The sequence below is a fragment of the Siniperca chuatsi genome, linkage group LG18 (assembly GCF_020085105.1).
Source record: "Siniperca chuatsi isolate FFG_IHB_CAS linkage group LG18, ASM2008510v1, whole genome shotgun sequence".
Lineage (NCBI taxonomy): Eukaryota > Metazoa > Chordata > Actinopteri > Centrarchiformes > Sinipercidae > Siniperca > Siniperca chuatsi.
Genome location: NC_058059.1, coordinates 13713699 through 13731624, shown reverse-complemented (window position 1 = coordinate 13731624; position 17926 = coordinate 13713699). Strand labels below are relative to the sequence as shown.

Below are 17926 nucleotides of genomic sequence, written 5' to 3'. Positions count from 1 at the left end.
TGAGGGGAGCTACAGAGTCGGGCGATAATTATCTGTGGGTTCATCACTATGAACAACCGCTTTTGCATACAAGTAGTCATGTGAGTCTTAAGGCAAGTCTTAAGCCCAAGCTGAGATACACTGATGACATCATCAGGGTTATTTTGTGCAAAGCAAGTAAGCAAAGTTTCACAGACAACAGTCACAAAGTGCTTCAAAGTCAAAGAAATAAAATCAAAATAAGATCATATAAAATCAATTTCAATCAAATAAATAATACAAAGTTAAAACACCAGATGATATATACAGGGAACAGACATAAGACACAAGTTAAAACATAAAATACCACATGCTACCTAAATGCCTGTCTGAACAGATGGGTTTTTAGCTACTTTTTTAAAAGTCCAGAGCTCCCTCCAGAGCCACAGAAGACATTATATAACTGTTTTCGCATGCTGAGAAGAACTTCTTGTGACAAGTAAAGTGAACTTCATATGAAGTTTTCTCCACAAGATACCAGCAGAGGCAAATGAGAAAATATGTTTTTCTTTCGAGATTTGGTTTAAAACAGGAAAGCATTTTCTCCCCTGTGATGATTTCTGCCTTCCCTACATCAGTATTCTTGGGTCCAGCTCTTCCACAAGTCAGCAGTCGCATACTGTGCTTGTTTACGTCAGTGTCTGATGCAGAGATTGGACCTCACAAAGACTCCAGGTGGCAAATTTAGTTTTGTCTACATGTAGTGAGGAAAGAGCTTGGGAGTGTCGTGAGTCAGATGAAGGTGTGATTCTACACCTCAGGGGACACAGCAAGGACATCTTTGTCCTGGAGGGGTTTGCTCATGTTGAACGAGCATCACTCTGATCGTCAAGACTCCACCTTGATGAGAAGTTCCTAAGTGATCAAAGCTTCCTCAGTAGAGCACTAATAAAAATATGCTTTGGTGTAAAGTTCAAACAGCCTCCTGTGGTGCTCAAGTGTGCGTTCATTAGCAGTGCTTTAGACTCCCTTTAACAGTGGGCTATCAAGCTGCTATCAGCTGTAACAAAGAGGCAGTGATCACCATAGAGTACATGGAAAGGTGAGTTGTATTTGCCTTTTCTCAACATAAGGTTATTTTTAAATACTTTCATTGCTGACTGTAGTGAGTTTCAGGTAGTTTAGCGTACCATAATAATGTATAAGAATAAATTGTGTTTGCACACCATCCAAATTATATATGAAAGTCCCTGATATGAAAGCATTTACCTTGTTTACAATGTATGATGTCAGGGACATTTTTTGGTTTTGCACATTTGGACCAACATTCCTTTAAATAGGCCTTTTGCACAGGAGACATTTTGACATGTCAATGTATGAAAAGCACAGTTATAAATATTAAAATGAATGATGGCTGAATTCCATTCAGCTGCTTTAGTTTCAGGGTCCTGGTATTGTTCATGCTGTCACTGTCAGACTGTCATGACTTGCTGGGACACTTGAATAGAACCGGTCTATCATTAATGTTAGCAGTAACACCTGAGCTTTTCCTACTAAAACAGCAATTTCTGCTGGGAAAACCTCTATTATGCCAAGCCTCCTATGAAGCCTTCATTGTGTTAATTCAATATCTACTTACCAATCAGAAGTTTCATAACACCTAAAAAGTTTATAAGGTATTATTATTCCATTATAAGTTCACTGAAAATGCCAGCATGGCAGTCTGATTATTAGGTGTGATTGATGACACTGTTAAAATCCAACTTTTCAGAGTAAAAACCTCCTTTCATTACCATGGTACATGGTATAAAATCTTCAAAGAAAAGACCAACAATGGGGTGCTAGAGTCACATCTGCCCCTGGGATTCATGAAGTTTAATATTTTATTTTGTTTCTGCAAGCACTGAGCTATTTTTGAATATGATCTAGGATTCTAGATCATGTTTTAATGTTACCCACTGCAGTGTACAAATTCAACTTCTATATGTATAGAACACAGAGGATAACATACGCAGCTGACCTAGCACTCAGGCTCAAAGTAAAATAATAAGACTCATCCACGGTGATCAGAAATTCAAATGTGATGAACAGAAACAGAACTGTACTAAATTGGACTTATTTCTATATAATATAATAACTAAAAATTAAATTAAATAACAACTTCTGGACATTTACATCATTGTTGGCAATCACCAAGCATGCTGTAACGATCAAGAAGATCTATAAATTCTCACATTGTTTCAATGTCCTAAACAGGTCTAGTTGATATGCAGAAAACACGTCTGTTCTCCCCACTATTTAATTAGTAAATTCAGAGGAGCAACCGCACTCTGACCAAGATGGATATCATTTCATTCCATGTCCTGCCATCATTCACTTACAATGATCTGAAGCAGAGAGGTCATTCGAGCTCTCTATTTTTATTCACAATTTTCCACAGTGTATTGTTAGTACAGTCTACGGATCAAATGATACCTTTTTTGCATGTCACACCACAAATCATATACATAATTTACAAACAGTTTGGTGGTAATAAGACAGAGTACACCATATACATTGTGCACCCAAAACCATTCAGTCACTGAGTCCCTTCATACAAGAAAATGGTGATGGAGAAAAGAGCAAAAATAAAGGCACACGTGTTTTACATTCACACCACTGTTGAGGAGGGAAGGTTTAATAGTTTTAGTGGCAGTAGCACTTCAAACTTGTTGACTTTGTTGAGTTATTACTGCTGCAATGACAAATCTGTCCTGCCCGCCTGCAGGAAAGAGATAAATATGCACGGAGAGAATACAGAACAGGTGACATGACAGCTATAATGCAAACTAAATAATGGAACTGGAATGAAGACAGTGAAAACAACCAACCAGCCTGTTATCAGTTCTTGACAACACATTGGTAAATTGTCTGGATATTCTAATTACTTCAGGACTTTAATACTCCTTTATGTCATGTAAATGACATTTTGTACAAAATCTCAAGAAGCAATAAAAACTAAAATAGCAGAGAACACAGAAAGCAACACAAACCCAACCACCACAATTTTCTACAGCCATTATACAGTGCTATCAGAAATAAGGTGCATAATCATCAACTACAGGCTTTAAGAAAATTAAAGCCCGTGAGAGCAAGTTCATAAATTAAATTTATTCCACAGGGGCTCCAAGAAGGAGCACCACACAAGGATTAGTTCTGACATCAGTGCCCTGGTGGAAACAATCACATCTGCAGTGACCATTTACAAACACAATTTGAACTGACTGTCTCATTTCCTCTTCATATCCAATATAGCTACACTTTGTTCATCATGCACAACTCTTATCTAGCTGACTTGCTGACACACTTAAGATCTCATCTTTTTTTTAATCACAATCATCTTTATATACAGGTCAGATGTGAAGCATGCGGACATATGTACAATATACTACATTAAATATTCCAGATACACAAGCATTCATCTCCACAGTTTTCTCTCACAGCTTTCTCAGTTTTATTGGCATATTTTATCAGCGCTGAATTATCTACAAAGAGTGAAATTTGTAGTAAACATTATTTTTTAGCCTAGCTGATAATCCTTGCTCCAGTAGTACCTTTTTCAACCCTCTTTAGATTTCAGTGACCCATTGACCTTTCTTCTGTAATACATATTGTAATGTGAAAGTTTCCTATGGTTTATGACAAAACATCTTGAAAACTCATGGCCTGATTTTCATGAAATGTCCCCAGAGGATAAGTCACATTGTTATTAGTGACCCACTGATGAAAAATCAAAATCCAAGTGGCAGATTGCCGTGAAATTTAGTGGGCACACTCATGCTTCCCAGTGGATGAACCCTTTTCTGGTTTGGACCTTGTATGAGCTTTCTCCTAGCGACAGCCTTAGGTCAAATGATCAACTTTTTACACAAGATATCTAGTAATGACTAGCTTGCAATAAAATCTGTGGATATTCATGGTCCACAGAAGAACACCAATTCACCCTCCTTTGATTGCTACCAAAGTTTCTACTTTTTAATTTAATATGTCTAATGGGGAGATTACCATTAAACTGACTGAATACCTTCATGCTGCCCAAAAGACTTCTTCTCAAGAGCCACATAAGTAATGGCTAGATTGCCTTGACAGAGGATGAACTTCATTAGTTTGGTGACGCGCCAAAGTTTCCACTTGCACTCATTACTCAAGATGAATCGGCAACTAAACACTAAAATAACGACAATGGATTCTCTTCACCAGGTGATTACAAGACCACACTGGCAGCACAGTGATTGGCAGGCACTCCAATGCGATGATGGCACTTGAACATCTTCCGTAACTCGGCACGGAAGCGGTCGTGTAGCCATGCATAGAGGAAGGGGTTACAACAAGATGAGCTCATGGCACACAGGTGGCACAGCAGTTGGATAAGTAAAAAGTAGCGCTTGTTAATGAGATGAATGTCTATGTCTCGCAGCACATTGAATACATGAATAGGAAGCCAACACACCGCAAAGGCAGACACCAAGAGCGCAACCAAGCGAAAGATCTTTCTCTTACGAGCTTGTTGAGCACCTGCCTGGTCTTGTGTCCTGTGGCCTGGTGCAACACAGTTCCTCAGTTTGACAGTAATACAGAGATAAGAGACAAAGACAGCTGACAATGGCAGGACATATGTGACCAGCAGGGTGCTGTATGCATAAGCACGTCTTTCTTTCTCTTGACCCAACCAGAATTCCTCACAGATGGTGAAGCCTTCATCTTTGAACTCTACATGGTAGGTGTGGGTGACTGCTGGAGCTACCAGTCCACAGGACAGCAGCCAGATGCCAGTGAGGACGGAGGCACAGGTAGCCACAGAGGTACGCTTCTTCAGGGGATGAACTGTCGCATAATATCTGCAATAAAGAAAGCGTAGTACTTTATAATAAGGGTACAAAACTTTAGTTTGATTAATGCATGACTAATCATGATCCAATGTATTAATTAATATGATTTATCATAAACTCCTGCAGCACAGTTTTAGTAAAAGCCACTATTAGCTTATGTGATTACCTAATGTATAAATGTTAAATTAGTTCATTAGCTCTAGTTACTGCGCAGAATCTCAGTGAAATTAATTTGCCATTTCAAAAACAGAACTGTATAATAATAATAATATTGATAATAGTCACCTTTATTTATAAAGCACCTTTTATGGAGGGTATGCAGCACAATGTGCTTTACATCAAGACAACCAAAAATAAATTTGACAATTTGACCTGCACAGTCCAGTACAGAAGAAACCATTTACATTTTAAACTTTTAAGATTGAGCAGTGGTGTACGTGATACAACAGCAGTGGAACAGTAATAATGAAGCTGATGTTGCTGTCCTCGGCTCTGAAGGGAGAAAAATCAACAGTTTGAGTGCAAAACTGCAGAAGGAAGCTTTATTGTAGATGAATTGATTTGAATTTTTGGCACAGTGAGCTGCGGAGAGTCTGTGGATCTCAGGGGTCTACCGGGGGACATGTCTTTACAGCACACACCTGATTTACAAAGTTTCAAGCTGGATAGTTGGATTTTTGTCTGGTCCCATCAGGTACATACTGCTGCAAGCCCAAATTATTTTGATTTGGTCTTTGTTTATGAATCAACAAATGGATCTGGCTTGCCAAATCATGAAAAATAAATTAGTTTGACTCATGCAGCTATATAGCATGTTAATTTATGACTGAACTGTTAATTAAACGTTCTAATTTATCGATCTGTTACATGAGCTAAACAAAATCCTGATCACTGATTAATATTAAGCCAGAGGAGTCTGTGTTACATGATGTATTAGAGCAATCACTGAATCATGAGGAGTAATATTTTAATCATGAATTCATTAAGCATAAGTAGTGAACCTTTATTGTTATTGTGTTATTAATCAATCTACCTGCACATCTCCATAATTTCTAAATGAGTATAAATGGAAAATGATGATTGAATTTCCTAGTTGTCTAATTCCTGGCTTGTCAATTACACTCCACTCATACTTAGAAAGTGTAAAATAAATGATTTAGAGAGGGAATTCACTTTGTTATTTGACCTTTATATAATCAGGGTGGTCGCTTGAGGTCTAAATCTGTTTTTCAAGAAATTCTTGGCCGCACAATTATGTTGCACAAACCAGCAGACACTACACTGAAGAGGACTGAAGGAAAGAAAAACTTTAAAATGAATTCAAAATGTCCCTTGAGATCTGTGTGGCATCTTTCCTGAAGTGCAGAGAGATCCACCCACCTGTCCACAGCAATAGCAGTGAGCGTGAAGACTGAAACATAGACTGTGACTGGCTGGATGAGGAACACCAGATAGCACATCCAGCGGCCAAAAACCCAACCATGTGGGTTGAAGGCGTAGGCGAGAGTGAAAGGGACGCAGGTCACACACATGAGCATGTCAGAGAAGGCCAGGTTTCCGATGAAGAAGTTGGTGACATTGTGCATCTTGCGGGTTCGGCAGATGACGTAGAGGAGCAGGTAATTCCCAAAGACTCCCACCATCACGATGAGCACGTAACAGGGGATGATGAGGGGCTTGAACGTCTGCAGCAGAGCCACATCTGCAAACTGGGAGCTGCGGTTGGTGGAGGTGTTCTGCACTGCAACCTCATAAATGTGTCCATCTGTCTGTTCTCCTGACACAGACAGCTGTGCGCTTCCAGCCAATCCACTGTGATTACTCGCCATGGCAGCAAAGCTCTATCTGCCAGTACCTGCACTGTCCAGAAATACAATAAAACAGGTTTGCAGCTGTTATGACAAAACATTAACAACTTTTCTAAAGGTCAAATGTCTATCACATTAGTGTACTCAATCCAAGGATGAATGCAACATTTAAACAACATTCTGACAAAAACAGGTCATGACATTTACATAATGGAAGACCATTACTGAATAACCATGCTTTTACCAACACCAACACATTCTCGCAGTAAGAGGCGAAGAGCACATTATGAAAGGGTTTATAATCATGAAGCTAAGATGAGCGACATAACATTGTGCATCCTCCACTTAAATGCACACATGGAAAATGTCAAATCACAGAGTTGTGTCTGCATTTAGAGGATATACAGTTGCACTTTTCAGCATCAGTAGAATATTTATTCAACATTACCGAGGTGCTGGATGTTGATGCATTTTGTTACTTTCCTGATTATTATTGTCACAGCGGTCAATGAATGACAGAGAAAATTAAAGGAAGGTAAAATTGTAAGATAATATTCCCTTTGGCATGAGATTTCTAAATATTCACCGTCTTGTTTTGAAGAATTTCTAAATATTAAATATCCAGTGCAAAATCACCAAAGCATGATTTTAAAGACAGCTTGCTGATGAGATGTCTGGAACTTGAAATGTCTTATTAAGCAACTAGAGAAGAAGAACTGCTTTTAAACTATTTGTCTCGGCTGTGATTGAGTGAAGGGCATGAGGACGCTCCCACATTATAGTCACATTCCTTAAGCGTGATATTGCTTTTATACAACAATACAGAATACATAAAACCTTTTATCAAGTAAAGGTAATGTGAAATAAAAAGATGAGAAGTTTTGCTGTTTAATGTTTTCAGGATTCTAGTTTTTATTAAACCTTTTGTGTAGTCAGTGAATGTAGAGTAAGTGTTACTTTTTAAGATGTATCCACATCTTTACTGTTATTAGCTACATACAAATACATTTTGTGATAGCAAAGCACACTTGGCACCTGATTTAGTCAAATGTCCAATTATTGAATCAGCACACACATAATGCCTCCTGGTGAATAAGATTAAGTTATGAAGCCCATAATTTAGATTTTTTGTTGTGATTTTAGTGATGATTCAACTTGATGGTCATTTTTTACAGCTGTAGCCCGTGCTGGTTTTACAAGTCCTGTTAAGAGTACTTCAGTCAGTATTGGTAAGGGTCTACTTGTGATCACAGCTCCTCTTTGCTAATGTGGTTTTCCCATGTTTTACACATAATTTCAGACTTTTTCACCTCGCCACATTGCACAATTTGGAACTGCAGCTTCAACAGTGACTGCCTGGCCTTTCTATAGCTCTCATGTTGCTGTCAAGTTTCTGTTACAGCTGACACACACACACACTGCTAATGAGTATGACTTAATGTGACTCACACAAGGGTACAAAGAGGGACCTTTTTCCATATGAAATTAATTTACACTACAGTTAATTGCAAAGACTTAGCACCGACAGGTAATCATGATATTCCATAATAGAGATTTTACTGAAAGGTAATCAGAGATTTTGTCTTCTGCTTGCTGGCTGTTATTGAACATTTTAATTATCCCAGTTGGATACAAGTGTTTCAGACTAGCTCACATGGTCAACATCTACTGTATGAACATATACAGTACAATAAGTATAGCATTCTGCAGTAAACTCTACAATGTATTCACTATATATGACTATAACTTAAAAAGGAAATGAGTTATGAAATGAGTTGCTAAAAGGATGCTGACTTTGCTGTGCTCATCTTACAGACTGACCACTGCTGTTTATCAGTAGAAGAATTCTGTTTTAAATCTGGTTCAGAAGATCGTATCTGCAGAAATGAAATGCTCAGATATTCAGCTTCATAAGAAAAATAAGTACTTTCATTTCAAAGCCGAAACTTAGCACGCACAATGACTTTCCTTGAATATTTTCTACACTTACAGTATGAGCTCAAACCAAATGGCACAGTATGTTAGCAGCTTGGATGTCACAGTGCTGAAAAAAAAACTAGAGTAATGAAAAACTGCATATTTGTGGTTTTATTCTTTTGGGATACATTTGTCCATGTTCACAGATTCTGTACCCTCCTCAATCATTCGAAAACCATATTTAAAGCTTTTTCCTCATATTCATCTCACACATTATTTGCATAGTGTGGCTTTATTATAGAAGTCTAGATATAGGCCGATTAAAATGTCAAGAAGTGTTCCATTACAGGGCTCTAGCACATAAGGCTGTTAGCACCTATTAATATATCTCTCAATACACATTTATTTAAAAAAGACAAAAAGGGGCATTTTTTAAACAAGTATGCATAATCAGGGGTATGCAAATGGTAAATCATGACATTCTGACTTTTATGATGTGAATATTTCACTAATTGACATTTGAAGGAGGATAATGTGAAAAGTGTGTGTGTGTTATCGCAACTATTAAGAATTTATTCAGTAGTTTATTACTCTACCAGTAATCATATTTCTATTCTATTCAGTTATTTTATTTAGTCTTGGAGAAAAGATGCTAATACTACCTATGACCTGAGGCGTGCAGAAAATAAATGAACAAACATACAAACAAATACAGATAAAAATCACCCAGTAACTTACCTGTGTTGGTGTCTCTCAGCGTAAAGATGAGATGAGTGAGTATGAAGAGCAGAACCGTCCTTGTGCGCTTCCGCACTGTGAGCTGAAGCTGCTGCTGTTTTAGGAAGAGAGGAAGCTAGAGAGAGAGAGACAGAGAGAGAGAGAGAGAAATGACAGTAAGCCAATAAGATGGCAGAGACCAAAAAGATTCATGTCTGGGTTGGACTTCACGATGACGTTTGATCTTAAACTGATTAGATAGTGGTCATGACTGATAGGTCTCAGGATAGTGACAGTAACGGTACTTATTGATCTGTTCACAGACATGTGCGGGACTCTATCTGAGAGCGGTTTGATTTTTTATTTGCTTGTTTGTTTGTTGCACAGATGCATTGCCAGTAGCCGTCTGATTTAACACCTTGTTAAAGTGCTGTTAGTGCACTGTTTTCAGAAATTGTGCATTAATCATTGATCATGGATGGAGCTGATGAAAGTGGAAATTTTCATCATTGTGTTTTGAAACAAGCTTTGGCATATGAAGAATTAAAACAACACTTTGTTCTGAGTGATTGTTCATCTTGCACCTTGTCTTGAAATTGACCTGCAAACTATCTAGGTGACCAAAAAAGAGATTTCAAAATTGTGAGCTGTCACCATTTGTCAATTTGCTATTCATAGATTTAATCGCATTTTATGCTCAGTGAAAGATACGTTCCTCATGTACAGAACATGCCGCTTACAACACATTTTCAGTAGAATAAAAAATTTGCACCCCTTACAATAACTTGATGAGGGTCTCTGTATGAAAACCTTGTTCACAACAGAACAAATATAGCAAATGGAGTGGAGAGCGTGTGGAGCTTCTTGCTTAAAAAAAAAATAGATTTTTGAAATGTCTATGCCATTTAGATCATCATGCCCTAAACTACCACCTAGCCAAGTAAGTGCTTACAGTAATTCCATCGTCGACAAACCTTCCCTGGATAAAAGGTTTTAAAGTGCACTGTGATTCACATGTTCTCCGGTTCCAAATGGGAGACTAAGGCTAAGACATTTAATTTCTTTAGCTGGAAATACTAACAAAATTACCTTTTCATTGTAGATGTAGAATGAATGATGGAAGCCAGGCAGCAGTTGTGCCTCCGCTGTTTTTCCTTCTTCTTCCTATTAATTGGCATGGACTGTAAGTAAGAACTCCACACAACACAGACAGTAATATATATATTTTGTTTTTTTCAGCTGCAGCAGCAAAAAAGAAAGCCACGGATGAAAAAGATAAACCTTCTTAGAGACAGTGGGACCCATTCTGGCTGCTTTCAGAGGTAAAAGATATGAACAAGGCTTTCTAGAAGCAGCAAACCTCGTCAACTATGTGATGAAAAAAACAAGACAGATTGAAAAATAACAAGACAATAATCTCACTGCATGTACGCACATGCTGAAACGCATCCTGGGTTAACAGAACACTATATTCTGCCTGCTCATATGACGAGCATGTGTGAAATGTGAAATCATTCACATTACACATACATTATAATGACAGCGCTGCCATATTTTGTATTGCTTGTAAATCTGCGAGACACTGGAAAGAGAAAAAGAAGGAGAATCCATTTATTGCCCAAGGGGCCAGAACAAATCTATCCACAGCGACAAATTGATCACAGGTTTAGAGGACAGCTTTTTAGGAAGTAACATGTTTGTCTGCCAGTGCAATGCTTTCATCCAAAAAAGCATGTCTGTGGGTGCAGAGATCATAAAATTACACAAACCCGATGGAATTAGTGGCATAAAAAAAGGTGAAACTGCCCATCAAAGGATGCTAAAATATGTTGATGTGTTGTTGATGCAAATACGTCCAATGTGGAGTGATCAGTAGTCAAGGAGATGGACCACCTGTTGCCAGGGTCACACAAGGCTCCATTATCAATAAAGTGTATTTTAAGAAAACTAATTTCATGCAAGTGTGTCTCAAAGTGTTTTCACAAATGAGAAACACTAATTACATAAACTGTGGTGTTTACATGTTATCATCTTAGATTTGACTTGAAATTAGTATACTGTACTGTAGGAGCATTTCTCAGGTCAGTAGGCAGGTGATTAGATGTATTGAGAGTGTAAATACCAAAACCTACAGATCATTATTATTAGTTTAACTTGAGATTTAATGGTCTGTTGGCAGATGTTACAACTATGTGAGCTAACATTCACGGAATATATGGCTGATTTAGATGGCTGATTTAGAAGGCTAACTTTATAAAAGGTTTTAAGTTTCTATTGACTCACTAAAAACACTATAAACTTGAATATGATGATATGGTCATCTGCCATATCACACATTAATTAATATTTGAATATATTGAAAATATTCAATATATATTTCCCAGCCCTAATCAGTCTTGACTTGTTGTTGTCTGTGGTGACATGGAGGCGTCACTCTGGACTTGAAGTAATGATAAAAGAACTGGGTTAGCTGGCCAGAGTGAATATGGTCAATTTGAAGGCTAAAAATATATATGGTTTCTGCCTAAGTATCTTGATGTGACTGTGTGCCTTCACCTCAGCTAAAAGTTTATAGGAGCTGCTAAGCATAACTGGCCGGAACAAATTAATGGCGCAGAAAATAAAATAGCATATTTCTTTACTTTAAATAGTCCAAAACCAACTGAAAAATAGGCTATATGAAAAAAGGGACACAGTGTCCAGTAGTGACACTGGGGCTGCATGTTATCTGTAGATCTCCAGGTTAGTTAGTTTTTATGCTGCCTGCCGGCTTTTATCCTTTAAATAAGGTGTTTTCTTATTTTGTTGAAATAGAATCGCAGTGTCCTCTCATGCGCACAGAGCAGCACTGTTGGCTTGTGGAGGGACAGGATGAACATCTACAGTATGTGAAACATGACGCATCATTTCAATGAAACACCACAAAGCAAGTGGTAATCAGCCCATATGTGTGCCTGTCTGTTTAAGACTTTTTCTTTTCAGGGTCCTTTGCAGTTTTGATCAAGTCAGCAGCAGCTGAGCTTGTTGTAGGTTTAAATATCCTCGATCGTATCATACTGTTTATCCTGCTGTAATATTATTTCCACACAAATTTCAGATTTAACTACAGAAAATGTGCTACATCTGTCATTTGTTTATTCTATACATTAATACTATTGAAAATATGTTCCTGAGCACACGTCTTTCACTGAGCTGTAGGAACACAACTTAAGATACTAGGGTAAGATTTATTACACTCATTGTTTTTCTGATGCCGTTAGATTTCCTTTAAAAGAAAAGCATTTCACAGTTTAAATGGGGATCCTCACACTACATTTTTAACCACTTCAACACAACTTTATTTGCAAGTAAACCAAGTATAAGCAGCAAACAATAAACAGATACAATCTGTTACTGGACAAAAATTTAAATATATCATACACATAAAAAAAGGTTGTATCATCTCTAATCAACCAAGTCTCATGGAAATGAAAATACCAGCATCCTTATTACAATAGCCCTAAAATAGAAGCTTAAAAATCTGTTTTTGCTTATATAACCAAAGAAATAAACATTGGTCTCGATCCATAACTGGTTATGATTTCTCACTCTCAGTCGTGGACAATATCTTCTGTGTCAGAGCAAACTCTCGAGCTTCCCGAGGAGTGCGGATGTATGACTCAATTTCACTGTCAGAGATTTCCTCGTCACCAGTTACATCCTTGTGCTCAGGCTGCTCCATTCTCCTTTTCTTAGCATGAATCACGCACGGGGGAGCAAACAGCACTCTCTTCCCCCAGTTTGGCGCTGGATCTTGGCTCTCAGGGGTGTCACTGTGCAGCTCGGGCACTGTGCATGGATTATCATCTCCATCTCCTGGTCTGGGGACCCTTTCAGCATTCGGTTCACATTGTTCCACAGAGGATGCGTTTGGAGTCTGTGCTACAGGCTCAGAGATTTGGGAGGGAGCAGTCTCCTCAGTTAGAGAGTCCTCACAGCTGGCCTGACACTCTTCCAGCAGAGCGTCCTCGTGGGTTCTCAGAGCCCTCCTTAGCAGGGCGTACCTGTGCTTCAGAATATCCTCCACCTGCTGAACAACATTATCTGGTGTCACCGCTTCTCTGACCCAGGGAATCTCCTTACCCAGTTTACAAAGCACCTCCTTTATCTCAGTTATTCTCTTCAAAGCAGGCTTGTGCTTATTCACTTTGGCAATCTGACAGAATTTATCCAGAGAGAAATTCAGGCGGCGCTTGTTGGGTTTTAAGGACTGCCAGGCCAAGTAGATTGCCGCCATCATGATGGGGATGGGCTTGCGGCCAGTCACAATCCAGGTGTCTGCTGCCAGCTCCACCAGGGCCACGGCACGTTTGGTCAAGTCCTTGGAGTTCTCAGCCAATTCTTCAGGAACGTGAAGCGAGCTAATTTTGTACCTGACAAAAAGAAAAACAAACATTCTCAGTAAATATGAAATCTTGATCACCAGAGCCTGGAATGTATCATTTAAAGCACCTCTTCTGTATGTATGTATTTAGAGCACTGTTGGTTTTCTATTCTGCCTGGCAGCTTTCCAGATAGACACAGTTAACTTTAAATTACTGCAATGTGCTCGACTTGGATCTGAGTTCAGCTCAGACAAGAGCAGTGACCCTAAAGTCCAGTCAGGCCAAAGAGAATTCAACTTTTCTTTTTAATTTTACTCGTGAACATTTATATATAAAAGCTAAATAACTATGCCTAAAGGAATCAAGGCAAATTTATAGTAGGCCTGGGTTATAAACAATCTACAACAGGCTGTAACATTACTTTAAGTACTAGTCTGTCTTCTATAAAATGAGACTCATCTGTGTAACAGAGGAAGACGAGAATGGATGCTGATGTGCGGATTAGTCAGAATTAGCTGTTATTATCTGTTGCTATTCTACAGTGTAAATAAGTCTTTTTGACTGGCCTGTTTAACCTTCATATTGCTGATAATGTTACTCCAGAGAAGCTTGGCATGTTTCCCTCTAACAGAAGCATTCAGACCACTGCTCTTCACTTACTCCTGACCGTGGGCCTCCATTACATCAGTGACGTTGACGATCGGAGCCTCAATGTTGAGAATCTTGACCATCTCTTGATAAATCGCTCCCACAACCATCGGGTCAGCATCCAGCAAGCAGCTGATGGTTCCCATGGTAATGGGCCAATTGAGCAGTCTGCAGCTTACAAGCACACAGCACCCAGCGAGAACTTCTTTCTTCTGGAGGCTCACTTTGATGAAACTTTCATGCTGATAGGCCTGGTTGTAATAGTTCTGCGAGAGGTCCTCGATCTCACTGCGGACCCTGAGACTCCGACATATGGCTTTCACACGCTGCAGACCTGTAGAGAAATAACAAAGATACGTGAGCATGTGAGAGCGGCGGGATGAACTATATATATTTAATAATATCTGTAACAAGCAAAAGCTCCCCTTGGAGAGAAGATCTCACCTTTTATCAGGTTTATACACGGCTTTTTGGCCACAGCTGTGGTTCGGCTGTAGCTGACATCTGTAAGAAGCACACAGAGTCAAGACAAAGACAAAATCTAATTGAAAATGGAAATATAATGGAAGTGTTAGAAGGTTGGGATTAGCAGAGATAGCAACACTGAGTACATGCACCTATCACCATGCTATTTACCAATATAATTTTACATTTTTCTGTACAACCTGGTATAAGGAATGGGATAGCAATTTCTTCAGTATTATTAAGGTCATTTAAAATGTTGCCAGTTAAAAATTAAAATGAAGACAATTACACTGCTCAATGTGCTATTCACACTTAACTCCAAAACACACCAGACAAGGGTACACCATGTCAAAGAAAGGCTGTGACACTGATTTGACCTGGCCAGCTAGAAAGTGTGATCACTTTAGGTACCGGCAACACAGCAAGCACTGCAAACATGTGTCTCCACTTTGTTGCTATAAAACTGCATTTCAGCTACAAGAATCACCGTCACTCATCTGAATCACTTTACACAGACAGCACAGATCATTATTGTTGCATTATAGGGAGCAGTAGACGACTTTGTGCTATACCCCAAGACAGAGCAGAGTTTTAAAGTTTCCTTTTGAACCTTTTTGCCCAGAGCTGGATTACCAACCGGGAAAAGTGGGCAACTGCTCCAGGGGCTCCAAACTCTCAGGGGTCTTGAAGGTCCCATATTTACTGTGCGTCAGTTGCCTTGTGGTAATTTGATTAATGGAGATAAATTGGGGGTCCACGGCTAATTTTTGCCAGAGCCCCCTGGTCAGGTTCAGTTCAGCTTCAACTATTTTCTCACTTACCTCTGGTGGTGTCTAGCCATGCAGATAGTTTTAGGATTTATTTGCCCAGGTTTTGAGATATCTCCCTCTAAAATGTCTGCCTTCACCCCAATAAAATGAAGGTGAATGGGATTTGTTTATGGTGCTCACAGTATTGAAAAATAAAATAAAAAATAGCATCATCTCTTTGCAGCTCTGTTATTGTTCACACAGGTGATACGGTTGTATATGTGAGTATCCAACAAAAAACACATAATGAATACAGTGAAAAGTGTTTAAGCTGATAAAACAAAGTCAGAAGAAAGAGAAAAAAACCCTACCCAGTGGCCACTCTAGACTGATTCGATAAGAGCTGTCTGATGAAGAGTGAGAGTTATCATTTGAACTGATATGGACTTCTTTCAAAAAGCAATGAAAGGGGACTAAATTTTCCTAAAATCCTCATGTTTGTCCTTCAGAGCAAACCTTTTTCTTTGAAGGTGGAGGGTACCCGATGAGTCACTAATCCAACGCTGTACTGAAGGTGGTTCTGGTGTTTTCCAGTATTGTGGTAAAATCGTCTTTGCTGTTATAAGGAGAGACGCAACAGTCTTTGTGGTACCTTTAAAGCGGTTAGTGCTAAAAAATGCTCGATGTTGGGTCTGATTGCACTGCAGTACCAGCCACTGTAGAAAACCTTAGAAAAATAATCTGATTCTGAGTTTTGGGAATAGAAGAACCAACACTTTAACTTGAATTAAGCGCTCCCTAGTAGAGCTTGATAAATTGGCCATTATTAGCTTATTGCAGATATATCGGTATCTGTGTATATGTCGCCGATACGTAACAAGATATTGCTGTACAGAAATGCCAAACTACTGTAGGTTTGAGATAATTAGAAACAGTGTCTCCATCACATAGTTTGTCCACCAGAGAGCACTGACAAGTTGATTTTTTGACTGTAAAATGTCCTGCTTAGTCTTTATCTTGGTCACACAAAAAAAAAGAAATCTAAGAGGTTTGTATCAAGAATGTTTGATTATTATGTGCTGATGTTTAGGCAAAAAATAAAAAAATACTACTTACGATTTTTATTTCAAAGTTTATATTTTGGCATTTTGCCTTTATTTGACATGTCACAGAATATGCACCTCAACCATCCGGCGTCCCATTATTGGATTTTTTTAACTCCTAAATATCGACATCAGTATCACCCTCAAAAATTAATTGTTGGTCGGGCTGTACTGCCTAACATTTACAGTATGGAGGATATCTGTGTATAAACTGTCGTCCGAGGTTCAACTTTGAAGTTTGTCTGTCTTTTGGGGGTTAAAAATTTACTTTAAACAGACATTTAATTTATCAGCTTCTAAAGTGATAAAATTGTATGTTCTTGATTTTTTTTAAGTGTCACTTTCAGTACTGTGAGCACCATAAACACAATTCAAAATGAACTGTCGGATGTTTCTTTGGCTCGACAACAGTATCTCGAAGTGAGAGAATATTTTAGTAATTCCAGTGAAACGAGCCTTTAATGATACCTCCAGGAGTTTTAACCGGTTCATACCTGCACCTCCGACTGGTTCGTCGGCCAGCGCTCCCTCGGACACCACATATCCGCAGTCCACACACACCAGCTGGGGCTGAGCGTACAGATCATCGTCTACAATGTTAGAGGACCCGCAGCCCGGGCAGCTCAAACCCGCACGAGACATCTTCCAAATAAACGGCCGCCGCGTGCGGACAGCGGAAAGTCGACTAAAGATAACAATATAAAACAGGTGTTAAATTAATCTGAACACCTTCAACACGCTGGTGGGTGTAAAGACCTGTTGAACGACGTTACCAAAGATAAACCGTCTCTGACTTTGGTGTCGCCGGTTTGACGAGGGCGAGTAAAATGTGTCCGGGCAGATACATCGTTCGGAATGTCGAAGGTTCCGCTTGGTCTTGTCATAAATATACAGAGTACACTGAGTACGCTTCACTTCAGTGCGCCGGTACACCGCTTAACACATAATGGCGAGGGCCGGGAAGACTGTTTAAATGGATCTGTCAGCCAGCGGCAGCTACCAAGTAACTGCCAGCTGACAAAACAAACAACAATGTCAATGCCATGGTAGCTTTCCTAGTTGACAAATAATTGTCAGCATGGATAGCAATGTTCACAGTCTGATTTTGTGCAAGAATTACATGCGTCACTTCTGTTTTATTGATCTCCCTTGACCTGTTTATGTTTGTATGGGCCATGTGCTCAACGTAGGCGTGCACGCCGCTATCGCCGTTTGAATTTAGCAGGGCATCCGGCATTATGCGCCGGCTGAGACGCCTTTTAAATGGTGTGCAGACTCCACTTACTCGGCGCACCACAGGCGTACGCCGGTGTAGAAATGGTGCGGACC

The 17926-nt window shown here is 39.2% G+C and overlaps 2 protein-coding genes across 3 annotated transcripts; both read right to left on the bottom strand.

The window, feature by feature from the left end:
• Window positions 1-2362: 2362 nt before the first annotated feature.
• On the bottom strand, window positions 2363-10441 carry prlhr2b (prolactin releasing hormone receptor 2b). 2 transcript variants are annotated; one of them, XM_044173393.1, is made up of 4 exons: window positions 10358-10441; window positions 9290-9404; window positions 6207-6686; window positions 2363-4835 (listed from the first exon to the last, which is right to left on the bottom strand). In XM_044173393.1, the coding sequence occupies exons 3-4, from the start codon at window positions 6653-6655 to the stop codon at window positions 4202-4204; spliced, it is 1083 nt and encodes a 360-aa protein (XP_044029328.1). In that variant the 5' UTR covers window positions 6656-6686; window positions 9290-9404; window positions 10358-10441; the 3' UTR covers window positions 2363-4201. The 2 variants fall into 2 exon arrangements, with proteins under 2 accessions (XP_044029328.1, XP_044029330.1); XM_044173395.1 differs by having other exon boundaries at window positions 6207-6681.
• A 2034-nt stretch (window positions 10442-12475) lies between these two features.
• brf2 (BRF2 RNA polymerase III transcription initiation factor subunit) lies at window positions 12476-17463 on the bottom strand. Its single transcript, XM_044173392.1, has 4 exons — window positions 17092-17463; window positions 14725-14784; window positions 14293-14614; window positions 12476-13680 (listed from the first exon to the last, which is right to left on the bottom strand). The coding sequence occupies exons 1-4, from the start codon at window positions 17237-17239 to the stop codon at window positions 12843-12845; spliced, it is 1368 nt and encodes a 455-aa protein (XP_044029327.1). The 5' UTR covers window positions 17240-17463; the 3' UTR covers window positions 12476-12842.
• Between the last annotated feature and the right edge of the window lie 463 nt (window positions 17464-17926).